Raw genomic sequence first — 18,503 nt, 5'->3', positions numbered from 1 at the left:
GCTCGTGCTCACGTGTGTGGTGACTCACCTTGTGCGACCCCAACTAAGTGAGGATGGGGACCCACCGAGGTGTGTGTATCTGCGCTGGTGGATGACTCGCTCAGATGTGACGGTGCCCCCTCAGAGGCTGGCAGATCCTCTGAGGAATTGCCCTCCACCATCACAGCGGTCGCTGAAGGCCCTGTAAGAGAACGGAAGGCAGTATTAAGCATGATGACAGATGTTGAGGTGCTGAAGATGACAAGGCATGTTAACATCATTTGCTATTGTGAGTGCTGAATGTTAAAGTTCTGTCACCAGCCGTTTGGGTGGCAGTCTCGGCATCCCCGATGAACAAGCACTCGAGGGTGCGGCTCGGTTCAAGAGCCTCCTGCTCCGCGTCCGTGAGGACGACCTGATGTTGCGGCCCCCCTCCGGTCTTCGCCCTCTCCCGTGCATTCTGGGCTCTCTCCTCCTATAAGGAGAGAAAGTAGAGAGGTGTGTGTGAGGGTTGGCGACGTGGCCAACCGCTGAATGCATTGGTTTGAGTGAGGCTGACCGTGAAAGAGATGCATCAGAGGGTGAGTATGAGACAGAGCCATGACATTGTATGAAGATTGGGTTGAGTGGTAGTGGTGGGATGAGTACTGGGGAGGTGAGTAAGTGCAGTTAAGTTGCGGATGAGGTTTGAATGGGTGTGAGGAGTGATGTGATAGAGTAGTGTTGGCAGTGCCGAAGGAGTTGTGGGGTGGGGGCGGTGATATGGAAGACGGAGTGTAGGAGAATGAGTAAGTGTACTCACTTTGACTGACCTAGTTAGGTCATTGAAGCGCTTCCTGCACTCGATCCATGTGTGGGAGACGTTGCTGCTGTTGGTGACCTCCTCTGCCACCTCGAGCCAGGCTTTCTTGGTGGCAGAGACAGGCCACTTCCTCCTGTCCGCTGGGTAGAAAATATCCCTCCTCCTCACCCCATCCAGTAGGTCTTGGAGTGAGGCATCGTTAAACTGGGAGCAGCCTTTTCCCTGGTCTGTTCCATTGTGTAATTTTGGGTGTTTTCTCCAGGAGCAGCATTGGAGGACTGCCCCTTTAAATCGGGCTCCTCCAGCTGTCAGCCTGTGATGCGGGTGCGCAGTCCGACGCTGCGCAGGTTTCCGACGGGAAACCCGGAAGCCATGTTAAGTGGCTCCAATTTACCCGCGATCATGTGGGGAATGGACGGATTTTACTGGGATTTTTCTACACGCCCAATCACCCCCTCCTCCACTCCCCACTCCCCACCAGCAACCCACCTCCCTGGTAATATCGGGGCCATGGTTGCAAAATGACCAATGTTGGGAACTAAATATTCCAGGGTACATGTCTTTTAGAAAAGACAGGCAGAATGGAAAGGGCGGGGGGGTGTAGCCCTAATAATAAAGGATGAGATGAGGACAGTGGTGAGAAAGGATCTTGGCCCAGAGAATCAGGGAGTAGAATCAGTCTGGGTGGAGATAAGAAATAACAAGGGGCAGAAAACACTGGTGGGAGTAATTTATAGGCCCCCGAATAGTAGCTATACCATTGGACAGAGTATTAATCATAAAATAATAAGAACTTGTAACAATGGTAATGCAGTAATCATTGGGGACTTTAATCTTCATAGAGACTGGACAAATCAAATTGGCAAAAGTAGTTTGAACGAGGAGTTCATGAAATGTATTCGAGATGGTTTCCTGGAGCAATGCATCATGGAACCAAACAGGGAACAGGTTATTTTAGATCTTGTATTGTGTAATGAGACAGGATTAATTAGTAATCTCACAGTAAAGGATCCTCTGGGGATGAGTGATCATAATATGATAGAATTTCACATTGAGTTTGAGAGTGACGTACTTGAGTCTGAAACTAGAATCTTAAACTTAAATAAAGCCAATTATGTAGGTATGAGGGGCGAGTCAGCGAAGGTAGATTGGGAAATTAAATTAAAGGGTGCGATGGTTGAAAAGCAATGACAAACATTTAAAGAAATATTTCAATATTCTCAACAAATATACATTCCATTGAGAAATAAAAACTCCACGGGAAAAGTGATCCACCTGTGGCTAACTAAAGAAGTTAAGGATAGTATTAGATCAAAAGAGGCTTATAATGTTGCCAAGAAGAGGAATAAGCCTGAGGATTGGGAGAGTTTTAGAAACCAGCAAAGGACGACCAAAAAATTGATCAAAAGGGAGAAAATAGAATATGAAAGTAAACTAGCAAGAAATATAAAAACAGATTGTAAAAGCTTCTTCAAGTATGTAAAAAGGAAGAGAGTAGCAAAAGTAAACGTTGGTCCCTGAGAGGCTGAGACAGGAGAAATTATAATGGGGAATCAGGAAATGGCAGATGCATTAAACAAATATTTTGTATCTGTCCTCACAGTAGAAGACACAAAAAAATAGTGGGGAGTCAAGGGTCTAATGAGAGTGAGGGACTTAAAGTAATTAAGATTAGAAAACAAAAAGTACTGGAGAAATTAATGGGACTAAAAGCCAACAAATCCCCTGGACCTGATGGCCTACATCCGAGGGTTTTAAAAGAGGTGACTGCAGAGATAGTGGATGCATTGGTTTTGATCTTCCAGAATTCCCTAGATACCAGAATGGTCCCTGTGGATTGGAAGGCAGCAAATGTAACCCCGCTATTCAAGAAGGAGGGAGAGAGAAAACAGGGAACGACAGGCCGGTTGGTCTGACATCAGTCATCGGGAAAATGCTGGAATCCATTATTAAGGAAGTGGTAACAGGGCACTTAGAAAATCATAATATGATTAGGCAGAGTCAACATGGTATTATGAAAGGGAAATTGTGTTTGACAAATTTACTGGAGTTTTTTGAGGATGTAACTAGCAGGGTAGATAAAGGGGAACCAGTGGATGTCGTATGTTTGGATTTTCAAAAGGCATTTGATAAAGTGCCACATAAAAGGTTGTTACACAGGATAAGGGCTCATGGGATTGGGGGTAATATATTAGCATGGATAGAGGATTGGTTAAAGGACACAAAACAGAGAGTAGGGATAAACGGGTCATTTTCAGGTTGGCAGGCTGTAACTAGTGGGGTGCCGCAAGGATCAGTGCTTGGGCCTCAGCTATTTACAATCTATATTAATGACTTGGATGAAGGGACCGAGTGTAATGTATCCAAGTTTGCTGATGATACAAAGCTAGGTGGGAAAGTAAGCTGTGAGGAGGACACAGAGTCTGCAAAGGGATATAGACAGGTTAAGTGAGTGGGCAAGAAGGTGGCAGATGGAGTATAATGTGGGGAAAAGTGAGGTTATTCACTTTGGTAGGAAGAATAGAAAAACAGAATATTTTTTAAATGGTGAGAAACTATTAAATGTTGATGTTCAGAAAGACTTGGGTGTCCTTGTACAAGAAACACAAAAGGTTAGTATGCAGGTACAGCAAGCAATTGGGAAGGCAAATGGAATGTTGGCCTTTATTGCAAGGGGAATGGAGTACAAGAGTAATGAAGTCTTACTACAATTGTACAGGGCTTTGGTGAGACCTCACCTCGAGTACTGTGTACAGTGTTGGTCTCCTTATCTTACTTGCCTTAGAGGCGGTGCAACGAAGGTTCACGAGATTGATTCCTGGGATGAGAGGGTTGTCCTGTGAGGAGAGATTGAGTAGAATGGGCTGATACTGTCTGGAGTTTAGAAGAATGAGAGGTGATCTCATTGAAACATGAGGGGGCTTGACAAGGTAGATGCTGAGGGATCTGGGTGTCCTAGTACATGAATCACAAAAAGTTAGTATGCAGGTATTTAAGTTAGTTAGTATTTAAGAAAGGATATAATTGCTTTGGAGGCGGTTCAGAGAAGGTTCACTCGACTGATTCCTGGGATAAGGGGGTTATCTTATGAGGAAAGGTTGGACAAGTTGGGCCTGTATACATTGGAGTTCAGAAGAATGAGAGGTGATCTTATTGAAACATATAAGATCCTGAGGGGACTTGAAGGGGTAGATGCTGAGGGGATGTTTCCCCTTGTGGGAGAGACTAGAACTAGGGGCCACAGTTTAAAAATAAGGGGTCTCCCATTTGAGACGGAGATGAGGAGAAATGTTTTCTTTCAGAGGGTCGTGAGTCTGTGGAACTCCCTTCCCCAGAGAGAGGTGGAGGCAGGGTCACTGAATATTTTTAAGGCTGAGTTGGATAGATTCCTGATTAACAAGGGAGTCAAAGGTTATAGTGGGTAGACGGGAAAGTAGGGTTGAGGTCACAATCAGATCAGCCATGATCGTATCAAATGGCAGAGCAGGCTCGAGGGGCCGAATGGCCTACTCCTGCTCTTAATTCGTATGTTCATATTGTTTCTCCTGGTGAGAGAGTCTGGAACTAGAGGGCATAGTCGCAGGATACGGGGTCGGCCATTTAAGAATGAGATGAGGAGGAATTTTTTCACAAAGAGGTTTGTGAATCGTTGGAATTGTCTACCCCGGAGGCCTGTGGATGCTCAGTCATTGAATATATTCAAGGCTGAGATTGATAGATTTTTGGATTCTAGGGGAATCGAGGGATATGGGGATCGGGCGGGAAAGTGGAGTTGAGGTTGAAGATCAGCCGTGATCTGATTGAATGGTGGAGCAGGCTCGAGGGGCCGTATGGCCATTCCTGCTCCTATTTCATACATTCTTATGTGCAAAGTGATAGATTGCAGAGTGATCGATTGCAGATTGATCAATTAGTGATCGATTGCAGAGCGATAGATTGCCATTGGCAAATTTGAAATGATGACATCGGAACTAATTTTGGGAGACCCTAAGGCCGAACCTCAAGTTGCAGCAAAGGTGAAACTCCCTCCGGGGGCCAACGCTCCAATAGCACAGGCGCTTGTCAGCATTATGCTAATTATCCTGACCCTGGAATTTTGGGTGAGGTCAGGGAACATCCATGAGGTGAGTGAGATTCCACCCACCCTGATCTGTCTCGGGGGACCAGAAGAGGAATTTCTGGCTCCCATTTTCTGATCTCACCCCACACATCAAGCCTCAATTTATCACATTGTCATGTGGCCTGGTAATTTATATTTAGAGAGAGAGAGAGAGATGGGGAGAGGGAGAGAGAGATGGCGAGAGGGAGAGAGAGATGGGGAAATGGGAGAGAGAGATGGGGAGAGGGAGAGAGAGATGGGGAGAGGGAGAGAGAGATGGGGAAATGGGAGAGAGATGGGGAGAGGGAGAGAGAGATGAAGAAATGGGAGAGATGGGGAGATAGAGAGATGGAGAAAGAGCGAGATGGGGAGAGAGATGGGGGAGGGGAAGATGGGGAGAAAGAGAGAGCGATGGGGGGAGTGAGATGGGGAGAGAGAGAGAGATGGGGGAGAGGGTGATGGAGAAAGAGAGTGAGATTGGGAGAGAGATGGGAGAGGGGAAGATGGGGAGAGAGAGAGAGATGGGGAGAGAAAGAGAGAGATGGGGAGAGAGAGTGATGGAGAAAGAGAGTGAGATTGGGAGAGAGATGGGAGGGGGAAGATAGGGAGAGAGAGTGAGATGGAGAGAGCGAGATGGGGAGAGAGAGAGATGTGGGAGGGAAAGATGGGGAGAGAGCAATTAGGAAGACAAATAGTATGTTAGCCTTTATTGCAAGGGGGTTCGAGTATAAGAGTAAGGAAGTCTTGCTACAATTGCACAGGGCTTTGATGAGACCTCACCTGGAGTACTGTATACAGTGTTGGTCTCCTTATCTAAAGAAGGATAAACTTGCCTTAGAGGCGGTGCAACGAAGGTTCACGAGATTAATTCCTGGGATGAGAGGGTCGTCCAATGAGGAGAGATTGAGCAGAATGGGCCTATACTCTCTGGAGTTTAGAAGAATGAGAGGGGATCTCATTGAAACAAAAGATTATGAGAGGACTTGACAGGGTAGATGCTGAGAGGCTGTTTCCTCTGGCTGGAGAGTCCGGAGCTGGGAGGCATAATCTCAGGATAAGGGGTCAGCCATTTAGGACTGAGAAGAAATTTCTTCACTCAGAGGGTTGCGAATCTTTGGAATTCTTTACCCCAGAGGGCTGTGGATGCTGAGTTGTTGAGTATATTTAAGACTGAGATCGATAGATTTTTGGACTCTAAGGGAATCAAGGGATATAGGGGTTGGGAGGGAAAGTGGAGTTTAGTGTTGACGATCAGCCATGATCTTATTGAATGGCGGAGCAGGCTCAAGGGGCCATATGGCCTACTCCTGCTCCTATTTCTTATGTTTCTTAGAAGAGAGAGATGGGGAGAGAGATATGGCGATAGGGAGAGAAAGAGATGGGGAGAGAGATGGGGAAAGAGAGAGAGAGAGTCATAGAGTCATAGAGTTATACAGCACGTATAGAGGCCCTTCGGCCCATGGTGTCCGCGCCAGCCATCAAGCCCTGTCTAATCTAATCCCATATTCCAGCATTTGGTCCGTAGCCTTGTATGCTGTGGCATTTCAAGTGCTCATCCAAATGCTTCTTGAATGTTGTGAGGGTTCCTGCCTCCACAACCCTCTCAGGCAGTGAGTTCCAGACTCCAACCACCCTCTGGGTGAAAAAGTTCTTTCTCAAATCCCCTCTAAACCTCCCGCCTTTTACCTTGAATCTATGTCCCCTTGTTATAGAACCCTCAACGAAGGGAAAAAGCTCCTTAGTATCCATCCTATCTGTGCCCCTCATAATTTTGTACACCTCAATCATGTCCCCCCTCATCCTCCTCTGCTCCAAGGAAAACAAACCCAATCTTCCCAGTCTCTCTTCATAGCTGAAGCGCTCCAGCCCTGGTAACATCCTGGTGAATCTCCTCTGCACCCTCTCCAAAGCGATCACATCCTTCCTGTAGTGTGGCGACCAGAACTGCACACAGTACTCCAGCTGTGGCCTAACCAGTGTTTTATACAGCTCCATCATAACCTCCTTGCTCTTATATTCTATGCCTCGGCTAATAAAGGCAAGTATCCCATATGCCTTCTTTACCACCTTATCTACCTGTTCCGCCGCCTTCAGGGATCTGTGAACTTGCACACCAAGATCCCTCTGACCCTCTGTCTTGCCGAGGGTCCTCCAATTCATTGTGTATTCCCTTGCCTTGTTAGTCCCTCCAAAGTGCATCACCTCGCACTTTTCCGGGTTAAATTCCATTTGCCACTGTTCCGCCCATCTGACCAACCCATCTATATCGTCCTGCAAACTGAGGCTATCCTCCTCACTATTTACCACCCTACCAATTTTTGTATCATCAGCGAACTTACTGATCATACCTTTTATATTCATATCCAAGTCATTAATGTAGACCACAAACAGCAAGGGACCCAGCACCGATCCCTGTGGTACCCCACTGGCCACAGGCTTCCAGTCACAAAAACAACCTTCGACCATCACCCTCTGCCTTCTGCCACTAAGCCAGTTTTGTATCCAAAGTGCCAAGGCACCCTGGATTCCATGGGCTCGTACCTTCTTGACCAGTCTCCTGTGGGGGACTTTATCGAAGGCCTTACTGAAATCCATGTATACCACATCCACTGCGTTACCCTCATCCACACGCCTAGTCACCCCCTCAAAAAATTCAATCAAATTAGTCAGACATGATCTTCCCTTGACAAAGCCATGTTGACTATCCCTGATTAATCCTTGCTTCTCCAAGTGGAGACTAATTTTGTCCTTCAGAATTTTTTCCAATAATTTTCCTACCACTGATGTTAGGCTCACTGGCCTGTAGTTCCCCGGTTTTTCCCTACTCCCCTTCTTGAATAATGGTACTACATTAGCGGTTCTCCAGTCCTCTGGCACATCCCCTGTGGCCAGAGAGGTTCTGAATATATGTGTTAGAGCCCCCGCAATCTCCTCCTTTGCCTCACACAGTAGCCTGGGATACATTTCGTCCGGGCCTGGGGATTTATCCATTTTTAGGCCTGCTAAAACCGCCAATACCTCCTCCCAGGAAAGAAGAAAAACAGTGAAGAAAGAGAGAAATAGAAAGACAGAGAAAGAAAGGGAGAGAGAAATAAGGAGAAAGAGAGACAGAGAGGGAGTGGTACAGAAAGAGGGAGAGAGATACAAAGAGAAAAACAGAGACAGAAAGAGAGAGGGAGAGAGAAAGGGGAGACAGAGAGAAAGAGAGGGGGTGAGAGTGAAAGCAAGAGAGGCAGAGAGAGAGAAGCAGAGCGAGTGAGGAGGAAACTTGTGAGTCTGTGAATGGTGAGGGGTGAGAGGAGGTGCTGTTCAAACTGAGTCTGTGAGTGGTCAGTCAAGCCATCTCAGGACAGTCCCACAAAGGATAGATTCCAGCCAGGACACACCTGTCAGACTCAATGGAGCAGAACAGAGGGGAGGTGAGGCAGCCCAAGCCCCTCCCTCAAGCATCTCAGACAAGAGATCAGGGTTCCTAACCTTGGAAATAGCTGCGAGCTCAGTCATTAAACCACCAGCGGTCTCTACAGGAAGTCTTCAATCTCCCTTCACCACCAGTTAGTTTAAAAACATCTCTCGCACTGTGAAATATTAACATTTTACTCCTTTGCAAAGGCCTTACATTGACAATGTGTGAAAGAGGCCCCAGTACTGAGGTCCCTCACTTCACTGAGCAGGAAATATTTGCTAAACACGGGATGTAAGTCGGGTGAACTCTCCCCAGGCCTCTGTTATTCAGACACTTTCCTTTGTCTTTCAGAGGAAACACCAGGTACACTATAAGCTGGCAGTGATTATCAATTACCTGGGACACTGCCTCTCCTTAGCTGCCCTCATCATTGCCTTCATGATTTTCATGCGTTTGAGGTAAGAGAATTCGAGGAATGATGGAATTGTTTTCTATTCACCGTGTGAGTGAGACTGTGAACACAGCCCAGTGCAGCAGCCTGACCCTCCAGCCTATCGTGTACCAGGAAGATGTGAAACCCACTCGGGGTGGAGGGGGGAGGGAAATTGGAGAGTCAGACTGTGGTTACACAAGTGTAGAGTGCGGGCTGAGGGAGTGTAGGGTATGGAGACCAGAGCGGAGGGTGGAGTGTGGGCTGAGGGAGTGGAGGGTATGGAGACCGGGGCTGAGGGTGGAGTGTGGGCTGAGGGAGTGTAGGGTATGGAGACCGGGGCTGAGGGTGGAGTGTGGGCTGAGGGAGTGTAGGGTATGGAGACCAGAGCGGAGGGTGGAGTGTGGGCTGAGGGAGTGGAGGGTATGGAGACCGGAGCTGAGGGTCGAGAGTGGGATGAGGGAGTGGAGGGTATGGAGACCGGGGCTGAGGGTAGAGAGTGGGATGAGGGAGTGTAGGGTATGGAGACCGGGGCTGAGGGTGGAGTGTGGGATGAGGGAGTGGAGGGTATGGAGACCAGAGCTGAGGGTGGAGTGTGGGCTGAGGGAGTGTAGGGTATGGAGACCAGAGCGGAGGGTGGAGTGTGGGCTGAGGGAGTGGAGGGTATGGAGACCGGGGCTGAGGGTGGAGTGTGGGCTGAGGGAGTGTAGGGTATGGAGACCGGGGCTGAGGGTGGAGTGTGGGCTGAGGGAGTGTAGGGTATGGAGACCAGAGCGGAGGGTGGAGTGTGGGCTGAGGGAGTGGAGGGTATGGAGACCGGAGCTGAGGGTCGAGAGTGGGATGAGGGAGTGGAGGGTATGGAGACCGGGGCTGAGGGTAGAGAGTGGGATGAGGGAGTGTAGGGTATGGAGACCGGGGCTGAGGGTGGAGTGTGGGATGAGGGAGTGGAGGGTATGGAGACCAGAGCGGAGGGTGGAGTGTGGGATGAGGGAGTGGAGGGTATGGAGACCGGGGCTGAGGGTGGAGTGTGGGCTGAGGGAGTGTAGGGTATGGAGACCGGGGCTGAGGGTGGAGTGTGGGCTGAGGGAGTGTAGGGTATGGAGACCAGAGCGGAGGGTGGAGTGTGGGCTGAGGGAGTGGAGGGTATGGAGACCGGAGCTGAGGGTCGAGAGTGGGATGAGGGAGTGGAGGGTATGGAGACCGGGGCTGAGGGTAGAGAGTGGGATGAGGGAGTGGAGGGTATGGAGACCGGGGCTGAGGGTAGAGAGTGGGATGAGGGAGTGGAGGGTATGGAGACCGGGGCTGAGGGTAGAGAGTGGGATGAGGGAGTGGAGGGTATGGAGACCAGAGCTGAGGGTGGAGTGTGGGATGAGGGAGTGGAGGGTATGGAGACCAGAGCTGAGGGTGGAGTGTGGGCTGAGGGAGTGTAGGGTATGGAGACCGGGGCTGAGGGTGGAGTGTGGGCTGAGGGAGTGGAGGGTATGGAGACCGAGGCTGAGGTTGACCTTTCTCTGCAGCAAGTCTTTCTCACCCTGAATGTTTTAAATAAACCCCAATGGCTTCTTTTTAAATGTATATTTTGTTCTGAGATGAATGTTTTGTAGCCAATCATGGCCAAGAAATCCCCAGAAGCCGGTGTCCTGAGATCCTCTCACCCTCTGGGGGCTGGGGAATCTTTCACCGTCACGCACTGAGAACGTTGCAGGAGGGTGGGAGAATCCCGCGGCCCCCCACACACGGCGGGCTGGGATTCACACCCACTCTCACTGCTCCGCCAGGATCCCAGATTAAAATTCTGGGCAATAGGAACAAACTGAGGTGACAAAATATTCCATGGGTAATTGTGGTTAAAATGCTCAGGTGGGGGATGTGTTGCCAACTCTGTTCAGAGATAATCCAGGTTGTTTCACACGACCTCCGGCCTCCAACGGCCCCACCCCCAGGCTCCCTCAATGGTCACCCAACATGTCCACCCCCACAATACACCCATTCAAAACCGACACCTGACGGGATGATCCGTGACCATCAGTCACACTGGTTTTTCCCGTCACTAATATTGATTTTATGTCCTGATGATGTTTCTCCAGGTTTGCTTGCAGCAGTATCCGGGAGATGAATCTTTAATTCCTGGAGTCTTCAGGACAATCCGGGAGGGTTGGCCCCCCCTGGCACAGGGAGCAAGGAGGGGGATTTTTCTAGATGGCATTATCTTGTTCTTGCTCCTCCTCCAACATGTCAGACAAACAGATGTTTGATGCAACACCAACACAGTACAGTTCACCAAATGGGCAATACACACCATTCGCTGCCCAAAGTCTGTCAGTCCCTCTGGTGCCAGCTTAAATTGTGTAAAGATAGAGAAAACACTGAGCAAATTTGGAATTTCCCCTATTGGTGCTTTAAAAACCCTTAACAAGGACAAAATCCACTGTAATTGAACACAGAGTCAGAGTGACTGTACCTGTACACAGAGTCAGAGTGACTGTACCTGAGCACAGAGTCAGAGTGACTGTACCTGAGCACAGAGTCAGAGTGACTGTACCTGTACACAGAGTCAGAGTGACTGTACCTGTACACAGAGTCAGAGTGACTGTACCTGAGCACAGAGTCAGAGTGACAGTACCTGAACACAGAGTCAGAGTGACTGTACCTGAGCACAGAGTCAGAGTGACTGTACCTGTACACAGAGTCAGAGTGACTGTACCTGAGCACAGAGTCAGAGTGACAGTACCTGAACACAGAGTCAGAGTGACTGTACCTGAGCACAGAGTCAGAGTGACAGTACCTGTACACAGAGTCAGAGTGACTGTACCTGAGCACAGAGTCAGAGTGACTGTACCTGTACACAGAGTCAGAGTGACTGTACCTGAGCACAGAGTCAGAGTGACTGTACCTGTACACAGAGTCAGAGTGACTGTACCTGTACACAGAGTCAGAGTGAAAGTACCTCAACACAGAGTCAGAGTGACTGCACCTGAGCACAGAGTCAGAGTGACTGTACCTGAGCACAGAGTCAGAGTGACTGTACCTGAGCACAGAGTCAGAGTGACTGTACCTGAGCACAGAGTCAGAGTGACTGTACCTGTACACAGAATCAGAGTGACTGTACCTGAGCACAGAGTCAGAGTGACTGTACCTGTACACTGAATCAGAGTGACAGTACCTGAACACAGAGTCAGAGTGACTGTACCTGAGCACAGAGTCAGAGTGACTGTACCTGTACACAGAGTCAGAGTGACTGTACCTGAGCACAGAGTCAGAGTGACTGTACCTGTACACAGAGTCAGAGTGACTGTACCTGAGCACAGAGTCAGAGTGACTGTACCTGTACACAGAGTCAGAGTGACTGTACCTGTACACAGAGTCAGAGTGACTGCACCTGAACACAGAGTCAGAGTGACTGTACCTGTACACAGAGTCAGAGTGACAGTACCTGAGCACAGAGTCAGAGTGACTGTACCTGAGCACAGAGTCAGAGTGACTGTACCTGTACACTGAGTCAGAGTGACAGTACCTGAACACAGAGTCAGAGTGACTGTACCTGAGCACAGAGTCAGAGTGACTGTACCTGAACACAGAGTCAGAGTGACTGTACCTGTACACAGAGTCAGAGTGACTGTACCTGAGCACAGAGTCAGAGTGACTGTACCTGTACACAGAGTCAGAGTGACTGTACCTGAGCACAGAGTCAGAGTGACTGTACCTGTACACAGAGTCAGAGTGACTGTACCTGTACACAGAGTCAGAGTGACAGTACCTGAACACAGAGTCAGAGTGACTGTACCTGTACACAGAGTCAGAGTGACTGTACCTGAGCACAGAGTCAGAGTGACTGTACCTGTACACAGAGTCAGAGTGACTGTACCTGAGCACAGAGTCAGAGTGACTGTACCTGTACACAGAGTCAGAGTGACAGTACCTGAACACAGAGTCAGAGTGACTGTACCTGAGCACAGAGTCAGAGTGACTGTACCTGAGCACAGAGTCAGAGTGACTGTACCTGTACACAGAGTCAGAGTGACTGTACCTGAGCACAGAGTCAGAGTGACTGTACCTGTACACAGAGTCAGAGTGACTGTACCTGTACACTGAGTCAGAGTGACAGTACCTGAACACAGAGTCAGAGTGACTGTACCTGAGCACAGAGTCAGAGTGACTGTACCTGAGCACAGAGTCAGAGTGACTGTACCTGAGCACAGAGTCAGAGCGACTGTACCTGTACACAGAGTCAGAGTGACTGTACCTGTACACAGAGTCAGAGTGACTGTACCTGAGCACAGAGTCAGAGTGACTGTACCTGAGCACAGAGTCAGAGTGACTGTACCTGAACACAGAGTCAGAGTGACTGTACCTGTACAGAGTCAGAGTGACTGTACCTGAGCACAGAGTCAGAGTGACTGTACCTGTACACAGAGTCAGAGTGACTGTACCTGAACACAGACTCAGAGTGACTGTACCTGTACACAGAGTCAGAGTGACTGTACCTGTACACAGAGTCATATGGTGACTGCACCTGAACACATGGGCAGCATATGCATTGTGTCTAACACATGGCAAATAAGGCCTCACCAATGGAACAGGACGTCTGCTCAATGTGTCCCCTTTATTCCCACATTAGGAGCATCCGGTGTCTGCGGAACATCATCCACTGGAATCTGATCACCACCTTCATTCTCCGCAACACCACCTGGTTTGTGCTGCAGATGATTGATCCCAGGATCCACGCCAGGAATGAGGTTTGTGGCGCTGCTCATTGTGTAAAGCTCACATCGGCAGTATAACTCCTTGTGGGGCAGTGTGGCACACTCGTTATTTTGTTAGTAGATTTTGATGAAGCAGCTACGCCCAGGATGGGGGGGAGGGTGATAGTGAGGCGGTCAGAAGGGAGTGGGGGACTGGGAGGGAGTGAGGGACTGGGAGGGAGTGAGGGACTGGGAGGGAGTGAGGGACTGGGAGGGAGTGGGGGACAGGGAGGGAGAGGGGGTGGGGAGGGAGAGGGGGACGGGGAGGGAGTGGGGATGGGGAGGGAGTGGGGGACGGGGAGGGAGTGGGGGACGGGGAGGGAGTGGGGGACGGGGAGGGAGTGGGGGATGGGAAGGGAGTGGGGGTGGGGAGGGAGTGATGGACTGGGAGGGAGTGGGGGTCTGGGAGGGAGTGGGGGATGGAGAGGGAATGAGGGACGGGGAGGGAGTGGGGTTGGTGAGGGAGTGGGGTTGGGGAGGGAGTGGGGGTCTGGGAGGGAGTGGGGGACTCGGAGGGAGTGGGGGACTCGGAGGGAGTGGGGGACGGGGAGGGAGTGGGGGTCTGGGAGGGAGTGGGGATCTGGGAGGGAGTGGGGGACGGGGAGGGAGTGGGGGACGGGGAGGGAGTGGGGGACGGGGAGGGAGTGGGGGACGGGGAGGGAGTGGGGGACGGGGAGGGAGTGGGGGACGGGGAGGGAGTGGGGGACGGGGAGGGAGTGGGGACGGGGAGGGAGTGGGGAGGGAGTGGGGGTCAGGGAGGGAGTGGGGACGGGGAGGGAGTGGGGAGGGAGTGGGGACGGGGAGGGAGTGGGGAGGGAGTGGGGAGGGAGTGGGGGTCAGGGAGGGAGTGGGGAGGGAGTGGGGACGGGGAGGGAGTGGGGAGGGAGTGGGGAGGGAGTGGGGGTGTACTTTAGGATGTGGATGAGGAGTGGTGCAGATTTGGTCAGTGGGCGATGGGGACGGTTCCTGTCCAATGGCGGACTGTCTGGATGAGCCCGTGTCGCAGGTTCTTAGTCGATTGTCAAAATATTCCCAAAACAGGGAATTTCCACTCAAAAGGTAGAACAAGAGGAAACCCCATTTTATAACTGTCTGTTTAACACTGGTTTGAAGACTGCTGCTCCCCTTCACAATGTTCTTCGAAGGATAAAGGGCATTGTTGAAAACATTTTCTGCCATTTTCAAGTTATTTCGTTACCTTCCCAGGTTCCCCGCCCCCTTCTCGGCCAGGTATTAACTCCCAATTACTGACAGAGCAGGTCAGGCCACATTCCTGAACCCAGTGTTCAGCTGATTCTGGACCAGTGCCCGAGGGGCTGCGGCCCCCCCCCCACTGATTCTGGACCAGTGCCCGAGGGGCTGCGGCCCCTCCCCCCCCACTGATTCTGGACCAGTGCCCGAGGGGCTGCGGTCTCACACCCTCTGACTCTCCCCCACCTCACATTCTGTACTCAGCACCTACCCTTGACCTGGTGATGAAGATTTCCAGCTCTCAATGTGTAACAGACACTTTACGGCTCAATTTATCCAGGGTTTCTGACCCAGGAGTCTCCATGAGAATCTGGGGGCCAAAGTGCATGTCCTTGGGATGGTGAAGGCACTATATGAATGCAAGGTGTTGTTGTCCAGCTCAGGAACTCGACCAATCCACATCACTCAACCAAAACCAGGACACTGGGAATAATAAACCCCGCCCACTATAATACATTGCAAACTCTCAGGGACTGGAGGGTATTCACTGAACAAACAACCAATGCATGTCTGTCCACTACTGGCCTTCCATCGAAGGGAGAACTAACCATAAGGTTGGGGCTGTTAAACAGGCCCATTTAGAACAGTCTCAGGCATGAAACATGGCCTCACACCCTAGGCTCCTGTGAGAGTGACAGACAGTGAGAGTATCAGACAGTGAGAGTATCAGACAGTGAGAGTATCACACAGTGAGAGTATCAGACAGTGAGAGTATCAGACAGTGAGAGTATCAGACAGTGAGAGTATCAGACAGTGAGAGTATCACACAGTGAGAGTATCAGACAGTGAGAGTGTCACACAGTGAGAGTGTCACACAGTGAGAGTGTCACACAGTGAGAGTATCACACAGTGAGAGTGTCACACAGTGAGAGTATCACACAGTGAGAGTATCACACAGTGAGAGTATCAGACAGTGAGAGTGTCACACAGTGAGAGTGTCACACAGTGAGAGTGTCAGACAGTGAGAGTGTCAGACAGTGAGAGTATCAGAAAGTGAGAGTGTCACACAGTGAGAGTGTCACACATTGTGAATATCACACAGTGAGTGTATCACAGTGAGTGTGTCACACAGTGAGTATCACACAGTGAGCGTATCACACAGCGAGAGTATCACACAGTCAGAGTGCCACACATTGTGAATATCACACAGTGAGTGTATCACACAGTGAGCGTGTCACACAGTGAGCGTGTCACATGGTGAGTGTCACACAGTGAGAGTATCACATTGTGAGAGTGTCACACATTGAGTATAAAATAGTGAGAGTATCACACAATTGAGTGTATCACACAGTGAGTGTGTCACACAGTGAGTGTATCACACAGAGTGTCACACAGTGAGAGTGTCACACAGCGAGAGTGTCACACAGCGAGAGTGTCACACAGTGAGTGTGTTACACAGTGAGAATGTCACACAGCGAGAGTGTCACACAGCGAGAGTGTCACACAGCGAGAGTGTCACACAGTGAGAATTTCACACAGCGAAAGTGTCACACAGTGAGTGTCACACAGTGAGAGTGTCACACAGTGAGAGTGTCACACAGTGAGAGTGTTACACAGTGAGTGTCACACAGTGAGAGTGTCACACAGTGAGTGTATCACACAGAGTGTCACACAGTGAGAATGTCACACAGTGAGAGTGTCACACAGTGAGAGTGTCACACAGTGAGAGTGTTACACAGTGAGAATGTCACACAGTGAGTGTATCACACAGAGTGTCACACAGTGAGAATGTCACACAGCGAAAGTGTCACACAGTGAGAGTGTTACACAGTGAGAATGTCACACAGCGAAAGTGTCACACAGTGAGAGTGTTACACAGTGAGAGTGTCACACAGTGAGAGTGTTACACAGTGAGTGTCACACAGTGAGAATGTCACACAGCGAAAGTGTCACACAGTGAGAGTGTCACACAGTGAGAATGTCACACAGCGAAAGTGTCACACAGTGAGAGTGTTACACAGTGAGAGTGTTACACAGTGAGTGTCACACAGCGAGAGTGTCACACAGTGAGAGTGTCACACAGCGAGAGTGTCACACAGCGAGAGTGTCACACAGTGAGAGTGTCACACAGCGAGAGTGTCACACAGTGAGAGTGTTACACAGTGAGTGTCACACAGTGAGAGTGTTACACAGTGAGCGTGTCACACAGTGAGAGTGTCACACAGTGAGAGTGTTACACAGTGAGTGTCACACAGTGAGAGTGTCACACAGTGAGAATGTCACACAGCGAAAGTGTCACACAGTGAGTGTCACACAGTGAGAGTGTCACACAGTGAGAGTGTTACACAGTGAGAGTGTCACACAGTGAGCGTGTCACACAGTGAGAGTGTCACACAGTGAATGTGTTACACAGTGAGTGTCACACAGTGAGAGTATCAGACAGTGAGAGTATCAGACAGTGAGAGTATCAGACAGTGAGTGTATCACACAGCGAGAGTATCACACAGTCAGAGTGCCACACATTGTGAATATCACACAGTGAGTGTATCACACAGTGAGCGTGTCACACAGTGAGCGTGTCACATGGTGAGTGTCACACAGTGAGAGTATCACATTGTGAGAGTGTCACACATTGAGTATAAAATAGTGAGAGTATCACACAATTGAGTGTATCACACAGTGAGTGTGTCACACAGTGAGTGTATCACACAGTGAGCGTGTCACACAGTGAGAGTGTCACACAGTGAGCGTGTTACACAGTGAGTGTGTCACATAGTGAGAGTGTCACACAGTGAGAATGTCACTCAGCGAAAGTGTCACACAGTGAGAGTGTTACACAGTGAGAGTGTTACACAGTGAGTGTCACACAGCGAGAGTGTCACACATTGAGAGTGTCACACAGCGAGAGTGTTACACAGTGAGTGTCACACAGTGAGAGTGTTACACAGTGAGAGTGTCACACAGTGAGAGTGTCACACAGCGAGAGTGTCACACAGTGAGAGTGTCACACAGCGAGAGTGTCACACAGTGAGTGTTACACAGTGAGTGTCACACAGTGAGAGTGTCACACGGTGAGAGTGTCACACAGTGAGAGTGTTACACAGTGTGTGTCACACAGTGAGAGTGTCACACAGTGAGAGTGTCACACAGTGAGAATGTCACACAGCGAAAGTGTCACACAATGAGTGTCACACAGTGAGAGTGTCACACAGTGAGAGTGTTACACAGTGAGAGTGTCACACAGTGAGCGTGTCACACGGTGAGAGTGTCACACAGTGAATGTGTTACACAGTGAGTGACACACAGTGAGAGTGTCACACAGTGAGAATGTCACACAGCAAAAGAGTCACACAGTGAGTGTCACACAGTGAGAGTGTCACACAGTGAGAGTGTCACACAGTGAATGTCACACAGTGAGAGTGTCACACAGTGAGAGTGTCACACAGTGAGAATGTCACACAGCGAAAGTGTCACACAGTGAGTGTCACACAGTGAGAGTGTCACACAGTGAGAGTGTCACACAGCGAGAGTGTCACACAGTGAGAGTATTACACAGTGAGAGTGTCACACAGTGAGAATGTCACACAGCGAAAGTGTCACACAGTGAGTGTCACACAGTGAGAGTGTCACACAGTGAATGTCACACAGTGAGAGTGTCACACAGTGAGAATGTCACACAGCGAAAGTGTCACACAGTGAGTGTGTCACACAGTGAGCGTGTCACACAGTGAGAGTGTCACACAGTGAGTGTCACACAGTGAGTGTGTCACACAGTGAGCGTGTCACACAGTGAGTGTGTCACACAGTGAGCGTGTCACACAGTGAATGTCACACAGTGAGAGTGTCACACAGTG

At 49.9% G+C, this 18,503-nt stretch overlaps 1 protein-coding gene across 1 annotated transcript in view; it reads left to right on the top strand.

The window, feature by feature from the left end:
* LOC137300046 (corticotropin-releasing factor receptor 1-like) overlaps window positions 1-18,503 on the top strand; it is a 266,363-nt gene that overhangs the window by 143,772 nt on the left and 104,088 nt on the right. The window contains exons 4-5 of the mRNA XM_067969147.1: window positions 8,638-8,744; window positions 13,335-13,452. Coding sequence (XP_067825248.1) covers window positions 8,638-8,744; window positions 13,335-13,452 — 225 coding nt within the window. The remainder of the gene's footprint in view (window positions 1-8,637; window positions 8,745-13,334; window positions 13,453-18,503) is intronic.

The sequence above is a fragment of the Heptranchias perlo genome, chromosome 30 (genome assembly GCF_035084215.1).
Source record: "Heptranchias perlo isolate sHepPer1 chromosome 30, sHepPer1.hap1, whole genome shotgun sequence".
NCBI lineage: Eukaryota > Metazoa > Chordata > Chondrichthyes > Hexanchiformes > Hexanchidae > Heptranchias > Heptranchias perlo.
Note: the sequence above shows the minus strand (reverse complement) of the source record. Positions and strands in the feature narration are given on the sequence as shown.